This window comes from Anopheles stephensi, chromosome X (genome assembly GCF_013141755.1).
Source record: "Anopheles stephensi strain Indian chromosome X, UCI_ANSTEP_V1.0, whole genome shotgun sequence".
NCBI classification, from domain to species: Eukaryota; Metazoa; Arthropoda; class Insecta; order Diptera; family Culicidae; genus Anopheles; species Anopheles stephensi.
Window position 1 is genome coordinate 6802495 of NC_050201.1, and position 19907 is coordinate 6822401.

The window sequence follows — 19907 nt, forward strand, 5'->3', positions numbered from 1 at the left end:
GTGCTGCATTGAGCCTCGTGATCCAATACGACGGAATACGATCGCTACAGAACGATACCGAAATCAAGGATGGGAGGACTGAAGAATGAACAAGAAGGGGGTGGGGGAAGACTAGGCAAGCCGGATAACTGAACTTCGGTATTTACTTTGTCTCAAGTATCGAATGAACTGCAGAAAACATCGAGACCTTGCCTCGCGGTTTATATGGGTTTATGGAACGGACTCATGTTCTTCAGAGCCGGAAGCTTAAAGCAGCTAGATGACGAGTATGGACCTCGCAGCACTATAAGAGATTTGCCGGCAAAGGAATGGTGTGCGTTTAAGCAGCTCGGAACGGGTTTCCGGGATCATCTTCTTTAACGGCCTTATCTCTACTGAAGATAATGAAGAAGCGAGATCATCCGGAGGGACTTTAGCGCAATATATCGTCAATCCATTGGAAGTCACAGGCTACATGAGCACAGTGAAAGCTAGCGGTAAAGGATTGGTCCAACTTGCAGCTGCAAAGCAATCTGGTGATCGGAAGTACCAACTTTTCGCGTCGGGACATCAACAAAGCCGCTTAGGTGTACCCCGCTTGGAGACCTTCTCTTCCAACAAGATACCCAACGAAGACAATCGATCCTGTGTGAACGTCAGGACGTATCGCGGGGGCCAGAACCATCGATTCCGATCACCGTTTGGTTGGCTTTGTGATGTGTTGCAGATTCTTACTCCCCCGATTCAAATGTGGAGGCTCGTCTCAACTTCGGACTCGCTAAAGGAAACTCATGTCCGACAGGTCATGAGGCAGGTCTCACTCTCACTGAGAAAGGATAATCATTGCTCAGACAAACCGTGTAGGGGTGATGTTCAGGTTGGCTGGCTGCCAACCGGTCGCACTACGAGGAGCTTCTCCACTCAGAATAATTATCGCAGAGGACTAAGCTGGGACTGTACTTACACGCGCCTGTGAGACATGGACCCTGTCCAAAACCGGAAGAAACCCGCTTAGGCGCGTGCGAGAGGAAGATGCTCAGAAGGGTTTTTGACCCTCCGTATGTGTTGGATGGATAATGGAGTTTTTCGGTTCTAAGAGCTGATCTCACCATCGTGTAGCGAATTAAACTCGTCCGGGGTCTGGAGGGCTGGTCATGACCTAGTCCGTAAAGGCCTTTTAGGCCATCCACATGAACAGAGGGTGTTGTGATACGTTCAAACAGAGTTGGAGTGGATGGCCTTGATGCGGCCGTCAGAACGATTGGGAAATTTTATTTATAGAGGCTTTGGGTCTTCGAGACCTCATTCGCTTCTTTCCTGTCTAGGCGGGAAAGGACTCGTCCCATGCGGTGCTGTGTTTTGCGGAGATTCGTGAAGAGGTTTAAGTTGTGCCAGGTGGTGTTCCAGTGTAGAGCAGAAAGAGTGCTGTGTGGTTTGGCTGGACGGAGCCGCGACATGTGTTGGCCAGTCGATCAGCTTTCGGAAAGAAAAGCTATTGCAGGTGATGAGGGGATCTCGTCAAGGAGCTGGATATAGGGGGGGATCTTTAGAGAGGCCGTGTTTCGAGGGCGGTCAGCAACACTGGCACTGTCGGTGAAGATGACGTGCGGGACGTCGGTCCGAAATCCTTCGTTCGGCGGCAAGTCGGATGGCTATTGCTTCGGCTAAAAAGATAGATGTTGGAATGGATCCCATAGCCGGCTGACTCCCGATTAACGCAGCCATCCTTGAAGATGTGGTGCTGGTCGCTCTGGCACGACGCTCGACCGTGAGCGCGGTAAGCCAAGACCTAGTAAGTACGATGCCCCTTACATAAGGATGAGCATCAACCAAGCAATTGTTTAGCCTAGCTTAACTAATCATTTTTTTAGATTCGAAGAGATAAAGAGGAAAAATTCCTGTGATACAGCAAAAAAAAAAATTAGTTCACATTTTTCGGATACGAGAGGAAAAACGTCGATGGAGACGCCCAGTACTTGACCGAGCCGCTCTAATTGCTCGCATCAGCATCTAACCCGTCGTAACGTAAGTAAACCCCTTAACAAAAACAAATAAACAATACGCATTTGTGTTTTTTTGTTTTGTTTTTTTTTTTCTTCAATAATAGCTATTTTTCTCAACATATGTACAGTACACGTCATATCAAAATGTTCTATGTACAAATGATACGCAACGCGCAGTAATTTCTGTAATTTCTTCTTCCACCTGTTTTTGCTTCTTCCTCCGGTCACCCGTCCACCTACCCCCGTCTGTGTGTACGTGTGTGTGTGTGTAATTTGTTTTGCGCGGGCGGTAGACGAGCGGGAAATCCGGAGACGAATGTGTTTATGTGTGTGTGTGTGTGTGTGCGTGTGTATAGATGTGTGTATGGTTGGGAAAGCGCGCATTTTGCGGGTGCGCTTTCGGCGTTTTCTCTTGACTTTTTTTTGTTGTTGTTATTTTGTATTGATTTTGTTTAAATCTTATGCTGGCAAAACCCCCTTTTTGTTTTGCCGTTTTGCTTGGCGCGGCGCCACCACTTGTGATCCGAAAACTGCCTGGCAAACACTTTCACTATACTGTTGTGTGTTTTCTTCTTCTTCTTCTTCATCTACTACAACTTCTTATTCATTTTTACCTATGCTCCGGTATTGTTCTTTTCTGCATTGTGTTGCATTTTACTGAGTAATGACTGTTGTTTTCCTTTCTCTCTCGCTCTCTCTTGGTTTTTCCACCGTCTCTCTCGGCGACAACTTCGTGTTGCCACCAATTGCTGCGGCTTCTGTTCGTTATTAAGTTTAAAAAATAATTTAATATAACATGTGTTAGCTGTGGTTTTGCTCCGCTGCACTGTGTTTGCTTGCTGCTGCACTCTTCCTGCCTCCTGGTTTTTCCATCTTCTCATGACAGCTCACACACACACACGCGGGCTTGCATACTGCTTGTGTTGTGCTGCCTCCGTTTGTTTTTCTTCAGCAGCAGCAGGCGGCTTGCTTTGTTTAATGCTTATGAGCTAGAAAATTTTCAACGAGTAAACAGAATGTTCTACAGTGTAATCCTGGGCTCCCTGCTCTGCTTGTGGTTCGTTTTGTTTCCGTTTTTTTTTGTTTTGAATTTTTTTTTTTGCTTCTTATTTTTGTTTGTAACGTTTGTTTCCTCCTCACCACAACCCTCTCCGCGCGCTCTCTCACTTTCGTACCGCGTACCTTACTTTTTGTTCCGCTCAATCTTTGCTTTGTGTAACATGTGTGCTTGCATCGCTTTGCCGAGAGAGGGTATATCTGTGGGGTGGTTGGTATATTGTGTTTTCTTCTGCCCTCTCCTGTGTTCCCACGTGGGCGGACGCAACAAGCCCAGTGGTGCTGCCCTGTCCCCAGATTGCTTGGTACCGTCAAACCATCTTCCGCGTTTCCGAAATAATGGGTGTGTGTGTGTTTCCGGAAAATGAAACTAAGCAACCCGGTCGGTTTAGTTTACCACCGGTGTGCGGCACATGCGTGGCTGTCTCGTTCCTCTTCCGTGTTGATGTGTGTGTGGGTGGGGGGGGGGGGTGAAGGTGGGTGTGTGTTTGGTGATGTGTATGCGTGTAGCTTGTTCTGTAGGTAGGTGCATGGTTGCGGTTCGTTGACCCCCGTCCCCCGGGGTTTTGTGCCCCCAGTAGAGATGAAAACGTGATGGTCGCAAGCATGCACGCACCGAGCGACACCCACACCATCACCACCGATCATCACAACCACCGAGCATCACGAGCCCACAACACATCAGCATTGCTTCCCGGGATTTACAGCTGGTACCACTTTTTGTCCTTATACTTGTTCATCAGCAGATGGGCGGAACTGGAGAACTGTTGCGCCTCGTTCGCCATCCGCTCGGTGCGCTCCTCCAGCTGGCTCAGCTTGTCGCCACGCTCGAGCATCAGCTGATGCGCCTTCCCGATCTCGGACGTTACCGACGTCGTCCGGGCGTTCAGATCTTGGATGTTGGCGTTCGGGCCGGGAATGTGTTTCGCCACCGACCGGTTCGCCTTGCCGCTCGATTCACCAACTAGAAGGGGGGGGGGGGGGTTGAAACACACACACACACACAACGTGAACACGTGCACCACTTAGCAGATGCGCCCGTGATACTTACACAGCTCCTCTCGGTCGAGGTTGCGCATGCCTCCACCGAACAGTCCTTTGAAGAAGCTTTCCTTCGGTGCTTCCGGCATTTCATGAGGTACGTAAAGATCGCCAAGCATATTGTTGTATTGGTGGCTGGGAAATGTACGTGCAGGTTGTTAGTGTTGCAACCATTAACCACCGGCAGCTCACCATCGCTTACCTGAATTCTTGGCAAACGGTAAATTTTTGGATTTCGGTGGGTGTGGCTAGATACAATCCGTGGCCCTTGTTACTAAAGCTAAACGTCCGTGAAATCCTGCAGAAGGAGAATGGCGGACGGTTTCGATTTTGGGAAAATAGAGAGCGACACGCCACAGAAGGGTGAAGGAAAGAGAGAGAGAGAGAGAGAGAGAGAGAGAGAGAGAGAGAGAGAGTAGAAGAATGGAAGGAAAACGTACGGCAAACGGTCAGTGGTACAGTAAAAACAGATATACTTGTGGTAGTAGGTTAATTTAAATTAGAATTATCATTTAAAAAGTTTTATAAGCTTTATATACATATATAAATATTACACACACACGTATATAGTATCTGAAACATATGCTGTACGTGTAGATGATAGATGAAGTGTGACGCAACACTCTCTCCTCAGCAGGAGAGATAATCCTTTACAACGATTCGCCCACCGCATTACTTCATTTATCCCTCCCCTCACTCAGACCCCCCCCATCACAAAACAACGATCCCTCCCAACGCAGTTCGAAGAAACGATATCGCATTAACACTCGAGCGGATCATCCTCGCGGGGTTTTGCTTAAAAACCCCGGCTATACATATATATTGCAAAGGATCACCGCGCGCAGGCAAAGACATCACTTACACATTCGAATCTTCATTGACTATAAGTTGTTGCCCCCAAATGGACAGCATTGGATCCACCACGCCCTGTTTACACTTGGTTTGGAAACTGTGTGTGAAGAGAACGGAGTTATTAAGTTGAACGGGCGTGTGTGTGTGTGTGCGCGCGCGAGGAAACTCGGTGTACTCGGGATGTGTGTGTGTGTGTGCATGAAAATTAAAACGATTACCAAACAGCGATACTGGAAGCTGGAATGTTAGTGTGTTAGTGAGGAGGACGTACACACACACCGGCGCTCTAGGTCACGCACACACACACACATTTTGGAGGATGGATAGGTGGGATGATGATTCATGTGTTGCCGCGTGTGTGTGTGTGTGTGGGTTAAATTGTGGGAAAATTCGTAACAAGGCGGTACACGGGTTCACACGCCGGAACACTGCGGCGATTCGTTTGCCACGTACCTTAGATCGGCCAATGGAAGAAAATCAACTTCGAGCAGCGGTTTCAGACTCGGCAGAGTAAACACCATCAGATGCCCGTTCGAAGCGTAGCATATCAGACAGACACTATCTGCAATGATGGAAGTAGTTGTTTAGCATGGACGCTCTATTTGTGTGTGTGGTTCTTGGGCTAGATACCTTTCATGCTAATAATTTCTGCCTTCACGATAAAATCGAAATCGACCAGCTTCTTCCGGTAGACGCAGTTCTGGCTGGGTAGCGCAAACACGCCCGCCTGCTTCTCGCTCGCGATCGCTATAAACTGCCGATCGCACAAACCGTCCGGGTTGGTAGGGCTCATCTTGGTGGATGATGTCTTGGTTGGTGTCCCTGTAAAGCATGTGTGTGTTGGGTGCATCTAAGGCGGACTGGGGGGAGGTATTTTTGTTTGTTTTACACTTACTTTCCCGCTTTTCCTTGCCGTCTTTCGAATCTTCGCGCCAGCTTTCGAACGAGTACGGAATGAGTGCCCCGTTACAGTCGAGCAGCGACATCGAAAGGATGGACCCCTTTAGCCGGAACATGGCTCCTACACAAGGCAAGCAGAAAGCAAGTCAGCATGGAACGTAAGCGGGGGGGGGCGTCCATTACCCTTACCGGTCGGTGCCGTCTGGACCACGTTCGCTTTCCTCAGATCGTTCTCCGGAATGGATAGAGAGATGGTTAGGATCGATCCTAAACTGGTTCCTAACCATGCAGTAGGCAACGCCATTGAGGGATCTGACATCGATCGTGAAGGAAAATATTAACATACAAGCGTGTGTGTATCCGGCTAGAGAGAGCGAGAGATACCGCTACTTACCGCTTTTTTTTACATAACTATCGGCAAAAGCCAAACAAGTCACAGCCTCCATTGCATTATTTTCTAAGCTTGACATAGAAGATGAACGAGATCTCGAGAATGAGTTATCCAATTTATCTGCGGAAAAAGCAAGTAACCAGAAAAAAAACAAACGGCACGCAAGTGTGTGCCCCACATTAGTATCGAGGTTTGACAAACGTGGGCGAGTTTTGAGGGTACTGGGGGTGGGAAAAAAAAATTAAATTTAAACCGACGAAAGCGTGCTGCGAGTGAGGCGTAGAAGAAAGAAACAAAAAAAACGATACTAAGGCAAGGTACTAAGGGACGGAGGGAAAATGGTTTTGTTACCCACAGCATAAAAGTTGATTTTGTCATGTTGAAGTGCGCCACAACCCAAATAGCCAAAATTAAGGAAATCGAACTATCGTGCTGCTTGAGGGCTGCTTAAGGAAAAAACGTACCAGCGCCGAACTTTGAGGTAAGTTAAAAAGACCGTGGAACTTGATGGAACTATGAAGCTTTTCTACTTGCACTTGGAACTCGATGGAACTATGAGGCTTATTTATAAACCATGCATAGCGTTCATTCGAACTATGCGGTTTATTAAGAAGCATACGGTACTTCATGCCCATTTAAGAGTGAAAGATGGCCTTAAGTTGTTTGTTTACAGGATAATGTCAATAGGAGATTGCTATCTGCCATGCGTCGTCAGAAAAACATTGTGTGGAAAGATGTGTTGAAAGTGTGTAAAAATATCGGGAATTTTTATATAAAGCGTGCTTAAATTATGCGTGAAATATTTGAGAACGAAGACGACTGCGAGATAATCGATATTCCAATCGATATATTTGACAGCTCTAGTTCGGAAGATGATCAGCTGATTGAAATCCCGAAACAGATGCTTTGCATGAAAATAAATAGCACATAAAAACTTTCTTTAACAGCTCGATGTACGAAAGCTGCTTAAGGCCCGGTTAAGAGTACGAGGAACTATGACGCTGCTTTACTACTGCAAAAGACGTATTAGATCAGCGATCTTTAGCGTGCTGAAATTGGCTGATTAAGATAATTTGGCTATTTGGGAAGGTATGCAATGTGCATGACAAAATTAACACGTGCCCGGCCCATTATTGCAGGGCGTATCGTACCGCTTCCAAATGCAAACCAAACAACAGAAGAACGCAGGGAAAAGGGTTTTTTCTCGATTCTAGTCTGAACAGAACACGCTATCTAAATAATGGGTTTACAAAAAGAAACAATCAATATGGAAAACGAGGCAAAACACGGGGGGAAAACAGGTGAACAGGGGAGTGATCAATACCAAAAAAAAAATCAAATAAGAAAACTAAGTACGAATCATTATAAGTAGAAGTTAACAACAACAACAAAAATGCTGCAACTACTAAGAAAGCACTAAAGGGATTGAAGGTAGTGGTGGTGGTGTGTTGATGGTGAGATTGGTACATTTGTGACAGAAACTCGTGGCTGGTTTTGTGGTGGGGCTAGTGTTGTGTGTGTGTGTGTGTGTGTGTGTTTGGTGGAAACGTGGGGGATACAATAAAGAAATAGACGCAACAGTAACAAACAAACGAAACAAAAACATTTTTGCAAGGAAAGCAAAGAAGATTTGCAACCAAAACAAGATTGTGCGCGGAAAGAAGAAGAGCAAAACAAAACAGAAGAAGAAAGAACCGAAGAAAACCATGCGGATTTCTTGGTGTTGGGTAGAAGGAGGCACCTTGCGATCGTGATTTCCTGACCGAGTCTGTCAGACCCGTTATTGTCGTGGATCCGCTTCCAGCTCCAGTGCGCTTGCTCGGACTTCCGGCACTTGATATGCTCATGCCTCGCTCGTACATCGACAGCGGCATGTTCGCGTTGACCGCGTTCGGTGTCGTCGCGGAACTGGACGTGGTGCCGCTTCCGATGCCGCCGCCGCCGCCGCCGCCGCCGCCACCGCCACTGCTGCCGCTCGCACCACCGCCACCACCGACGAGCCCATTTATCTGTGGGTGTGGAAGGGAATGCCGAGGAAGCGGGCATGCCGGGTTACGGGGGAGAGAAAGTTAATTTGGGACAGAATCATGTATGATGGCAGGCGTGCACTGATTGGTGGCCTGCTACCACGCTAGTCGACAGCGGACTTCCACCCCACCCGCCCGGAAGAGACTAAGACCCAGTTAGAGCGGAACACTGACCCCCCCCCATTCTTCAACACTCAAACACCCGCGGGTGCTACCATATGTGTGTGTGTGTAGGTGTGTGTGTGTACGGCGAACGTATTTTCTTGCTCCGGAGCCTAGCTTGCCAACCTCAGTGATCAATTGGTGGAAGACGAACTAAGACGCGACACCTTGACGGAGCATCCCAGAGAGAGAGAGAGAAAGGGCAGGGGGCAGGGGATGATGTTAATGAGTGTGATGGATGAGATACACGTATGCGGTTTGGAACATGGCAGACCGGCCGGTCCACCAATTGCTACAACGTAACCGACACTCCCACGGGGGTGGTTCAACACGGTACTTACTCAAACTCCGCAGCCACTTCGGCAGTGGGAGGGATTCAATGAAAGATTTCTTGGCACGTCGCGCTGCCACCGTTGCCTCGTCCACCGATGATGCCGGTTGTGGACCCCCCACCGCCACCACCCCTACCGGCGGTGGCTCCTCCGCGCAACACTCCGGCACACTGTCCGGGTCCTCCTCCTGTGCGACGGTACGGTCCGCTGGTTCGGTACTGGTGATCGTGTCGGTAGTCGTCGCACCACTCGCCGCGCAGGTAAGGAAGGGGGAAGGCGCAACGGTCGGACAGGGTACCGTCGTGGGACCCACCGTTTCCGCGACCCGACCCGGTTCCGGCCGTGCCGGCTCAACGTGCTGAAGCAAATAGATAACTTGGTTCTTCATCAAACATCCTCGCCACTTCTACCAACCCCCAAAAGCGCACCTGTCTTTCCCTCCCAGCTCTACAAGAGGTTAGACTACTACGATGAACAGTTTGCGTTTTTTTTTTTTGTAGTATGTGTCGTAGGTCTACAAAGGAGCGCGCGCGGCGATTCGGTTAGAAGGTACAAAAAAATGGATCGCAGGACAAGGACAGTTAGAGCAAATACGGCACACGACTAGGGGGGGCGGGTAGTTTTGGGCAAAGAAAATAATGGAGCAAAACAAAAAAAAAAGAACACACACACATAAAGACGCGTTGGGATGTTGTGCGTGTATACTATACCGAGCGCTCTAGTAGCACGCGACGCCACTTGTGACACTGCCGTGTGACAGACACAGGCTACAAACACGGAACTACGGATGGCGTATTACGGTACGAAAATCTACGCGAATGTCCGCTGCTGTACATTGGTTGTTTCATTGGTGCGATTGCTGTTCAACACACACACACACTAGTTTGTACAATAATTAACGTGTTGTGTTCAAATTTTTCACAGACAGAGATGGGGGGGGTAGAGAGATAGAGAGCAGAAGGCAAGAGGCTATGAGAAGCACATCGAACAGGTGCTTCCGGCTCGTTTTCAAAATTATTTTCGAAAAATATTTGCTGCTATAAAGCATGCTCGCCGTATGCTATCGATTGGTGAACCCTGTACCGAGGGGGGGGTTCGGTGTTGTTAGAGTCTACAGACGTTAGACGCGTCTTGTACATTTACATCACTCAACCTGGCTGCCTTAACGTGCCCATACAAGATGCGCCCATCGTCTGTACCAACATACACTTGGTTAGTTGGTGGGAAGATCGGTGGGCACTCACTTTGCCCAACACTATCTAGCCTTAGCAACGGCAAACTGTACACGCTCCCAGGAGAGCACTAGCTACACAAAGCTACCGATCGGTCGTAATGCCCCGATGGCACAGCACAAACAAACCTAAGGTGGCCGATGGTGGATGTTGGATGTAGCCCAATGCTGCCCAACTTCGTTAGACAAATGTCGCCCAGTGAGGGTGCTGATGATGAACCATTGTTCCACGCGTTGTTAATGCTTTCTCCCTTCTTTTCAGTGGAAAATGTATGATTTGACCGTGTTAGTGATGTGCGGGGGATGAGATGAACCATGGTGATGCGATCCTTAGTATCCAGCATTCGAAGACCGTATGCCGTTGCCGTTTACCGAGATGCGCCAGTGGGATGAGCGAACGAGACATGAGATGGTAAGCCTGCTCCGTCCTATGCGAGAAGGTGGTTTTTTTATGACGACCCTTTACTACCGGACTACCCAAACAACAAGATTTAGTGGTACGCTTTTTTTTTTTTGAAAGCTATCGAATCATTGTCCTTTCGACTCTCTACTCCCTGTTTAGACACGTGTTTAGAGAGATTGAAAACAAAAAAGATTCTATACAAGTAATGCGTTACACACATACATACACACGCGCATACACACACATACACGTGATTCCCGAACTTGCTACCGAAATGGATGCAGTAATTATAGTACATGAGATGTTGACTTATTAGTGTATGAATTGGTATGGCTGTGTGTGTGCCTGTCTGTAGGTGTGTTTTTGTGTGTCAAATTTGGTTAATAGAAAGTCGGGAAATCGAGCAAAAGTGATGGTGTGATGGCCGTACCTGATCTATACTAGGGGAACGCAATGAATCGTCCTTCGATTGACTATTTTCCAAACGCTTCGGACTGCGGGGCGTTCTCGAGTAAGGGTCCTGCGCACCGTAGATTTCCTGGGTGCAAAGGTTCAGTACGCACGTTTTCTTCACAATATCCACTATCGTTAGCCCGTACTCGTTGCCGTACGCCATGCTGAGAAATTACAGGAACAACAAGATGTGTCAGGATTTTTTTTTTATTATGATGGCACACCGAACGGGGCACCGCCAACGACTTACAGTCCGTAGTTGGAGTTGATGGTGAGTGCAGTGATCTGCACACTGCCGCACGCCCACGACGGAACGCATACCAGCTGAGCTTGAAACCCGGGCGGTTTTCGCTGTGGTCCAGTTTTCACCTTCAATAAACTGCAGTTCTGTAAGAGCGAAAAGCAGCGGGTTTTCAAATCGTCGGACCGACTACCGGACTACCCAAACCTACCTTCTTATCGCTCTCGGTTGAGTCAACGGTTTTTGGCAGTGATTTAGGTATGAACTCACATTCGGGACTGCCCTCAAATTCGGTAAAAGTTTCCATGGTGAACGGAATGTCCAAAACCTATGGGCGGGAAGGATTGTACGCGCTCAGTCGTGTGGCGAGATCAGGGGGAGGCAACGGTATACGAGCGCCACTACCTACCACAATGTCCCCGGTGCTTTCGGCTCTCCGGAACTTGAACAGTACGACGTAACCACAGTTACAGGCAACACAAAGCTTTCTGCAATGATAAAATGGGTTTGTGTTTTTGTTTTACTCTCAGTGGGGGGTCGGTATGTGCGGCTGGAGACGTACCTCGACTCCGCACACAGGGACATCATCGAGATGGCTAGCGGGTCCTCCTCGCCGCTGTCCAGCGATCTCACTCGCGGTTTCTCGAAGATCTTCGACGTCTTCAGCTTGTACAGCACCTGCAGCGTGCCGGCACTGGAGTCCCAGAACTTGATCGAACCATCCTGATGCCCGGTGAGGATAATTTCCGAGTAGCTGCAGGACGTCGGTTGCCATTCGCCGCCGTTGATTGGCCACTCGCGCTCGGAGTAGCCGGAGCGCCGGTTCGTGGCCGCACTGCGTCCGACCGAGTAGAACGCGGGCACCAGATCGGACGGACAGTCGGCCAGGTAGGTACAGCAGGTGATCTGCGACTCGTGCAGGTCCATCGAATAAGGCGACTCGAACGTGGGATAACCGGGCGTCAGCAGATCGATCAGCACGAGGTCATTCTGTAGCAGCACTGCCACGGCATACGGTTCTTGCAGGTCTGGGAAGGGCAGAAAGAGTGCGTGTGATAGAGAGGAAAGGCTCGTGCTCTAAAGGAAGGGCTTTTATCGCATACCGCTGCCGTACGGACTCTCGCACATGGTCACAAAGTCAACTACGCTGTGCTCCATCTCCAAGACGGTCGTCGATTTGCCCTGCACCATGACGGTGATGCAGTGCGACTTCGGACTGCACTTCTCCGTCGGCAGACCGCCCGAGAAAATGGTAAATTGATCTCTGTTGGAATGCCACCAAATGCAAGATTAGTAATAAGAAGGATAGGGTAAAGGGTGCATTCATCATCTATAGCCCTACCCTATTCTATTCGTTTTCACTTCGACTTTCTGAATAGAGTTACAGCTCTCCGTTTTTCCTTCCTTGTTCGTTTTAGCTGCGGGTCAAGTAGAAGCAACCAACAAAAAACGATGAGTTGATGCTGCTAAACACAGCTCCCGACGCCCCCCGTTGGACTTACCGTGAGGAAAACTATGAGTTAAGGGTTTTGGTGAAAGTTTCAAAGGCCACGTACATAAAGAACCGTCGGTGTGTGATGTTATGAAGTGTTTCCCTTCGTGATGCCAGGAGCAGGAGCTGAGCGGCTCTTGCGACAGCCAGCGAAATTCCGCACATTTTCCTCTCATATCCCACAGCACTAATTGACCGGACTCGAATCCTATTAGCAGCTGCAGCAGCCACACCAAATGCCGAAATAGGTTAGCGCACACGTGTGGCCAAATTAGCGCCACCCCCCCCCCCCCCCCCCCCCTGGCTACCCGTGCCACTTACCTTGTTTGCATCCAGCGGATTATCGGACAGGTGAACCACCGCGCCAGGGTGCGTCTTGCGAATGCTGCAAAGGTGTCAACGCGATAAGAGCAAGGTTAGAAACGTGAGCCGAGAGCGCGTGTGCTTTCGCGCGAGCCTTACGGATCGATAGCTTTGTTCCAATTGATCACGTAGCCGCTGAGGGTGAACGAATCAACGTGGGCAATGTGCGTATTGCCCTTCTCCGTTCCAATGTACAGCCACTTGGTACCGATGGGCAGGTGCAGCCGAGATATTCTGTAAGTGCAGGTGCGCAGATTTGTTTTTTTTTTGAATCTCAAGTTTGTTCCCCCCTACTTTGGTGCAACCGTTACCTCTCGCGCTGGAACTTCAAGCTCTGCACCACCTTCGGGATTTTGGTGTGAAAATTCCATAGATGCAGCGTATCGTCGGCGGTGGCCGTCACCAGGCAGCCCTCGTTAACCAGGAACTCGATCAAATTGACAGCACAGGCCGACTCGCCCTCGTGCTTCACGTGGGCATCAACGCCGAACTTACCCAACCTTACCCAAAAACGGAAGACACAGAGCAATTTTTCAATACGGATCGATCCGGTGTAGGTTGAGGGCGTCGATGCGATACTTACAACCGCATTGAACCAAACTTGTCTCCCACCGCCAGAATTCGCTGGACGGGATCGAAGGCCAGCGCCGTCGGCGAGTATGGGAAGCCATGGCGAAAGGTCTATTGGGTGAAAGAAAGAAAGGCAAAAAAAGGTTCATAAATTGACTTGACTACAGTGAAATGCAGGGTTCAGAGTTTTGTACGGTACATCTAGCTTCCAGGGATCGGCTAGCTCGATTCCGGGATGTCGGTGTAATTTCGCGATTTTATCGCATCATCGCCCATGCATTCATTATCCTTATTTTAAATAACACCTTTGGTCTGCATTATGATTGCTATGCAATTTGTGGTACGATTTCTTGTACCACCAATGCGCCCATTTTTCCCCAACGGGCAGACGGATGTAATTAGAATAAAGTGTACAATTTCATCATGTGAACATTTTTTTTTAAACTATAAACGAGTAAAAGATGGGTCCCCCATCACTGTGGCCGATGGTTGTGCGCACGCTCGTGATAGAAAACGGTGGAGCAGTGGCGCGCTGGGTGGGAAATGGGGAACATTTTTGCCTGCTCCCGAGCGAGGAGAGTGCAGACGAGAGAGAGAGAGAGATTTCCACACACATCTGCGCAGTGCGCAGGCTGCTGGAAAAATGTGTATGTGCTGCTCCAAACCCTGGTGGGGCGGGCGAGCTGAAGTGGCACGCAAAAGTGCAAGTTGACAGAAATATTGATTTGAACATGGTTGGCATAAAAAAAAAACACTTTGTTGCAAATTTGCTACCAACGGAACCATCGAGGGACACATTTATGAACAAATCGGGATGCTGCATCTGCTACTGGTCCGTTGAAGATTTCGTCTCATGTGGGGAGGGATCCTAAAAACTAAAATTGCTTCGTTCGATCGGCCGTAGCTCCCACTGACGCCTGGTCTATTGATTTTATGTCGCTCGTGCGAGTCTGGGTTGGTGGTTCATGATAAGAGTCTTTCTGGAAGGTCGGGAACGTTCGATGGGAGGTGGGTCGTGTTGGCAGAGTAGGTCTGGAATCTGGAATCGCTTCCATAAGCATCTCTCTCGCTCTTGGTATACATTTCCTGCTTCCCGGATCCCTCCGAACGGGGCTGATTGTATAAGTTCCACCTGAAACTTTCCCATGCTCCTCATGCGTAAAATGGCCGATGAAAGTTGAACCATATGGTTTCTATCGCACCTGCTTGATGTGCGGTTCCCGGTCGAAGGTGGATCGTGTCTCCTGTTCGATGGCGCTTGATTGTGGAAAATAGCCGCGTGTGTCTTATGATATAGCTTGCATAAAGTAACATACCAAATAAAACAAACGCTGGCTGTTTTCCGCCAATCGATCACTTTCGTCACACGATATGGATACGCAGGATATATTAGCTGCCCACACACACTCATACTACTACTCATGTATATATGTTCGCTGATACAGTTAAATATGGTGGGGAGCAATAATAATAAAATTAAATCCTGCCTCCCACACACACACGCTGCTTTTTCCATCCACTCCCAGCCAGTGTGCTGGGTGGCAGACCGAAAAACCTCCAAACCCGAGCAAATGGGCATGCGCATTCGGTAGCTGCAAGGATCTGCGTACGTCTTATAATTGTCGATGATGAAGCAGATTCAGCAGAAGAAGAAAGAAGAAAAAAAAAAGGTGATTTGCTCCACAACCCTCGCTCTCGAAAGCAAGACGGTATGCGCTAATGAAGTGTTGCGTTCGCTCTTTTTTTTCAAATTGCTCCACCTCGGGTTAAAGCAAGGCTCCTTTATCCTGTTTCTGGAGCGCAAATACGAATAAATTCCTCGCTATGTACGGCTGACTACTTTTCTACGGGTAAAATTAAGTCACAGAAAGCCAGAAATAGCAGGCCAAGACCTCTCGAGGTTGTAGTGCCAAAGAAGAAGAAGAAGAAGAGGAGGAGGAGCGCAAATGTCTCATCGGCCGTATTGCGGGTGGAATAGTCCATGCCAGTAATAGTATTGTTATCTGGAACCACGACTGCCCGCTTCAGTCTTAACCTTCCTGAACAGTAACAATATGGACACGGTCAAACGGGACTTGGGAAGACGACATGGTACATTTCACGGATGCAGATGCTGTGTGTGCGTTAGGTCATGGGATGGATCGATGGATGGGTTTTCCCAACCCTCGCCAGCACATACGGCCAACTAAAATGATTCAGCGAGATGTAATGAAAAATATCGATCCTGATGGGAAGTTTATGGAAAACGATGCCTGCTTCGTGTATTCCGAGCGTGATGGGGATTCGCGTAAATCGATATGTCGCAGATAACTGTCCGTGGAGCGATCAACCAAGAAGCAGAGAAAGAAGAGGAAGAAGCAGCTGCTCGTTTGATAGATGTTCGTTGTACCAGCTGCGAAAGGTGTTGTTTGCTTGTAGAAGAAGACGACTGGTCTTTGTTTGATTGCGAAAATGATGGCTCCATTGCAGGGGTACGCTCTTCTCTCGTTTTCGGATCGCTGGGATGACATCATGGGACAAGAAAAAGGAACCTGTGTGTGTGTGTGTGAGTGTACGTGAGTGAATGCGCAGTTTACGAATGACGTAGCGCAGCACCGGGTACGGATACCACGCGGAATGCATCGGAATGTATGTGTGCCTGGGGTGGGGGTGGGGGGTGGTATTTTTGACGGCGCTGCATCTAAGCAGCATCAACCACCCACCCCCAGCATCTGTCATCTTTTCTAATAGGGATCCCAAAAAACCACGCCCAAACCGATTCACACACACACACGCACGCACATGGACACCGTTTGTAAATCGCAATCGATTGGGAAAACTCAATTTCCACTTTCCCGTAGCAAAACCCCTATTGGAATGGAAAAATCGCATTTCCGCTTTCCCAAAAACCCGCCCAACCCTCCCCCCCCCCCTCTTTTGGTTTGTTTGTTTGATTACCTTTTTCAGCTGAAAATGTTCCGACCGGAGCGTTTCCTGTATCTCCTGCTCGACGCAAATTTTGGCCGCCCCACCACCAGCCGGCGTCTGCTGATTGACCGACGACCGAAACCCGTCCAAAACGCCCTTGAAGGTGAATTTCTTCATCTTTCCGGCACGCGCCCGTCAGCCCACCCCGTTTCCCCCACGACGCACACACTTTTCGCACACACACACACACACTATGAATTCCCACCCCCACACACACGCACACACACACAACACGCACACTCACACACGTCCACCGTAGCCGAGAGTGCGTGCGTGCGTGCGTGCGCGGGTGTGTGTGCGCGTCCGATACGTATGGTGTGTGTGCGCTTTACGACGGGTCTAAGACACGGACAGGTGTGTGCAAGTGTTCTGCTGCGGGTGGGGAGGGACAGTAGGTGGGTGGTGGTAGGAAAAATTGATCGAAGACTTTTCCGCTGGACGTGTGTGCCGTGTGGATGTCCGGTGTGTGCGCGGTGCCTCCGGTTGGTTTGTTTTCGTCGTGTCGCTGCGTTGCTCCGTGGGGGGAGGGCCTGGATGCTGGAACACCGGGGTAGTACGCTGTGTGTGTGTGTGTTGTTTGTCCTTTCTCGATTGTGCTGATGGGCTGATGATGCTGGGCTGAAGGCTTTGCCTCGATGATGTCTCGTCGCTGTATCGCAATCAAGGCCCGATACAAATTTTTCACCGAAAACGTAACACGGGAGTGTGGGTGTGTGTGTGTGCGGGTGTTTGTGTGGGGGGTATAGTGAAAGAAGATAGCCGAGTGGGTGGGTGGGGTGTAGCTTGTGTGTGTGAAAGTGTAAGTGTGCTGTGTATGTGTGTGTGTGTGTTGTGTGTGTGCACTAATCGAACTCGGCAGCCGTCACGATCAGCGCATCGAAAATGGGCGAAACCAGCTGTTCTTCTTGTTCGAACACTCAATCGTTGGCCTCGCAAAGCACATCGTTTCTTCGGCTTCGTTTTTCTTTTCCCCCGTTTTGTGTTGCTCTCCGCCTACCGTTGCTTTTTTGTATGTGGGATGGAGCGCGGTCCCTTCTGGTCTTCTCTACTTTCCCCACAACCGCACGACCCAGTTAATTTGGCGCTTGGGCTGTTATCGCTGCCAGCGCTTTTGCGACGCACCGTTTTTTTTTGTTGCTTTTCGTTTCTCTCACACAGGAAGCACTGATAGGCACTGTTTACATGTCCCCGCCGTGATAATTAGCAGCACGGCAGTCAAACAAAAATTTGCGTCCGGGGAACAAAAAAACCCCTCCGTGCGAGTGTGTGTACGTGCTGCGCTACAGCGCGCTGCGTCACCCTTAGTGTTGTTTTCACGGACCGTGTGTGTGCACTAATACTGGTCGGGTGCTGCTACTGCTGCGTACGCCATCACTTTGTCGCTCAATGTTCCAACTCACGGTTTGATGCTCCCAGCAGAAGTGCTCTTCGCGCTCCAATCGGTGCGCGCGCGCGCGCGCTCTCGCGCCAGCTCGTTCACCCGCTGTGTGTTGGTGTTGTGAGCGAGTAGAGTTTATCGCGTTGTGTGTAGATATATATATATGTGTGTGGGGGGGTTTCCCGTGGGGAGCACGAGCGAACGTCTCTCTTTTGCTTCACCTGTGCGCACGCCTCTTCCTTCTCGCTCTCGCTCGGTCCTAGCGCTGGCTTGGTTGGTGTTCGCTCTCTCTCTCTCGCTCTCCGTTAATCAACGCAAAAGATAAGCAATGCGTTATGCCGTCTCGCTTTCTCCATCGTGGCGCATGCCGACAGCCCTCAGGCGCTCTCCACAAGCTGGAAGCTTGCCCCGCTCGCTTCGGCCCCGTTCCTTCGGAAATCGGATGACGGGCGTATACGTGGTCGCTCGCGCGCTCTCTCTCTCTCTTGCTCTTTCGCTTTTGTTTGTATCCAGCTCCAGCTAGAGACTGATAAGTGATGATGGTGTTGTATACCGCTCACCTACACGTCTGAAGGAATGCGTGACGAGGGAGTGAGCCACGTTGGCGGTGGCAACGAGGGGGGTTGGATGGGAGAAGGGAGGACGAATTTTGCTTTTCACGTACGCATATACGCGGGCACAGCACGAAACTGCGAGTTAAACGCACGCACGCACGCACACACGCCTTTGCACTGTTCACACGCACGCACACCTGCTGTCTGTGTAGGCTGCACAATGGCAGCTGCACTTTTCACCTTGCGCCACTACTCACACTATTCACGCCCGATGCGTTGGAAGAAAAGAAAGAAGAAAACAAGGGAGAAAATTCGTGAAAACGCATCGGTATGTGGGGTTTTTTGTTTGTTTGTTTGTTTGTTTTGTTTTGTTTCCACTCCCCACTTCGTGAACGGATCACACACAGCAACACAGGAACTAGGGCAAGAGGGGGAGGGGGCGGTGGTGAGAGGCAAAGTGGGAGAGAGAAAGGTTAGTGAAAACGGGTGGGGCTGTGTGAAAAGCTCGCTTTTTCACATCATTGCAGCACTTTTCCGACACGGTAGGAGGAAAAACTCGAAAAGGAAAAAAATGCAGGTAAATTTGCGCTTGCCTTTCGTTTGCTGATGGTGGTTCGGTCTATGTGTGTGTATGTGTTTTTTGTGTTAGGTTAGTGGTTTTTTTTTGTATGATGCGATGATGTAAGAGGAGTTTCCCGTTCTGTTTTCTCCTCTTTTCCTTTTACTTTTGTTTGGTTTACTTTTAAAGCACAGTTTTTTGTTTGTTTTTCTGTTTAATGCTCTTCTTCTTGCTTGCTTATGGTTTCTGCACCGATTTTTTTATGTTCGTTCGTTTTTTTTTGTCCTCTCTTGTAGCTCTTGAGGGAACACTGGCACTAGTCGGACACCGGGCACCGCTGTCGAACCGTACCGTCGGGAAGGCGAAATTGGTTTGGGAAAACAGCATCAGCCCTTGAACCGAGACAGGGCCGCCCGTGATGCAGGCGGCATATATCCTTACAGCCGTATACATTATATTTGTGTTTCGTGGTTCAGGCGCATGCGCGTTGCGTAGATTGGAGCCCTTTTATTGCTTATTTTTGTTGTTGGTTTTGGTGGTTTTCGTTTTTTTTTTTTTTTGGTGAACTCTATATCAATCGATGATCGTTCTAGCGAAGCGAGCCCGATACATGCGGGAGCTTTTTTTCGCCTGCCCTTCCCTGCCTGAAGTTGAGCATAGTGATGGGCATTTGGAATCGGAACTAGTTGGAATCGAACTTACTTGCCTGCTTATCAGGCGCTACAATCGTTTCGCTGTCGTCTGCCGATTCAATATTCGTCGGGTCTTTCTCGTGAGGGCATCAGCAGCCCCATAATTTCTTCTCCTGCTAGGGCCTACCAATCGCTTCCGTTCATGGCTGACGGAGAAGGTCCTGTCAGTTTCGGATAGAGTCCATGTCTCGCGAGCCGTTCGTGAGTACTGGGATTTAAAATGTCCGACTGATTCTAACTATAACTGAGACTTTTGTTCCT

The 19907-nt window shown here is 49.3% G+C and overlaps 1 protein-coding gene across 4 annotated transcripts; it reads right to left on the reverse strand.

The window, feature by feature from the left end:
• Positions 1–2050: 2050 nt before the first annotated feature.
• On the reverse strand, positions 2051–19326 carry LOC118516471 (syntaxin-binding protein 5). 4 transcript variants are annotated; one of them, XM_036062393.1, is made up of 24 exons: positions 19136–19326; positions 16434–18653; positions 13510–13607; positions 13238–13426; positions 13026–13160; positions 12885–12948; positions 12574–12781; positions 12414–12489; positions 12175–12335; positions 11634–12099; positions 11481–11559; positions 11283–11399; positions 11081–11217; positions 10808–10994; positions 8753–9101; positions 6226–6342; positions 6021–6143; positions 5827–5952; positions 5562–5753; positions 5385–5493; positions 4942–5028; positions 4282–4377; positions 4090–4214; positions 2051–4002 (listed from the first exon to the last, which is right to left on the reverse strand). In XM_036062393.1, exons 2-24 carry the CDS (start codon positions 16578–16580, stop codon positions 3740–3742), a joined length of 3651 nt encoding a protein of 1216 aa, XP_035918286.1. In that variant the 5' UTR covers positions 16581–18653; positions 19136–19326; the 3' UTR covers positions 2051–3739. The 4 variants fall into 4 exon arrangements, with proteins under 4 accessions (XP_035918286.1, XP_035918288.1, XP_035918297.1 ...); XM_036062395.1 differs by lacking the exon at positions 8753–9101 and adding an exon at positions 7964–8231 and having other exon boundaries at positions 3073–4002; XM_036062404.1 differs by lacking the exon at positions 4942–5028 and having other exon boundaries at positions 3073–4002.
• Between the last annotated feature and the right edge of the window lie 581 nt (positions 19327–19907).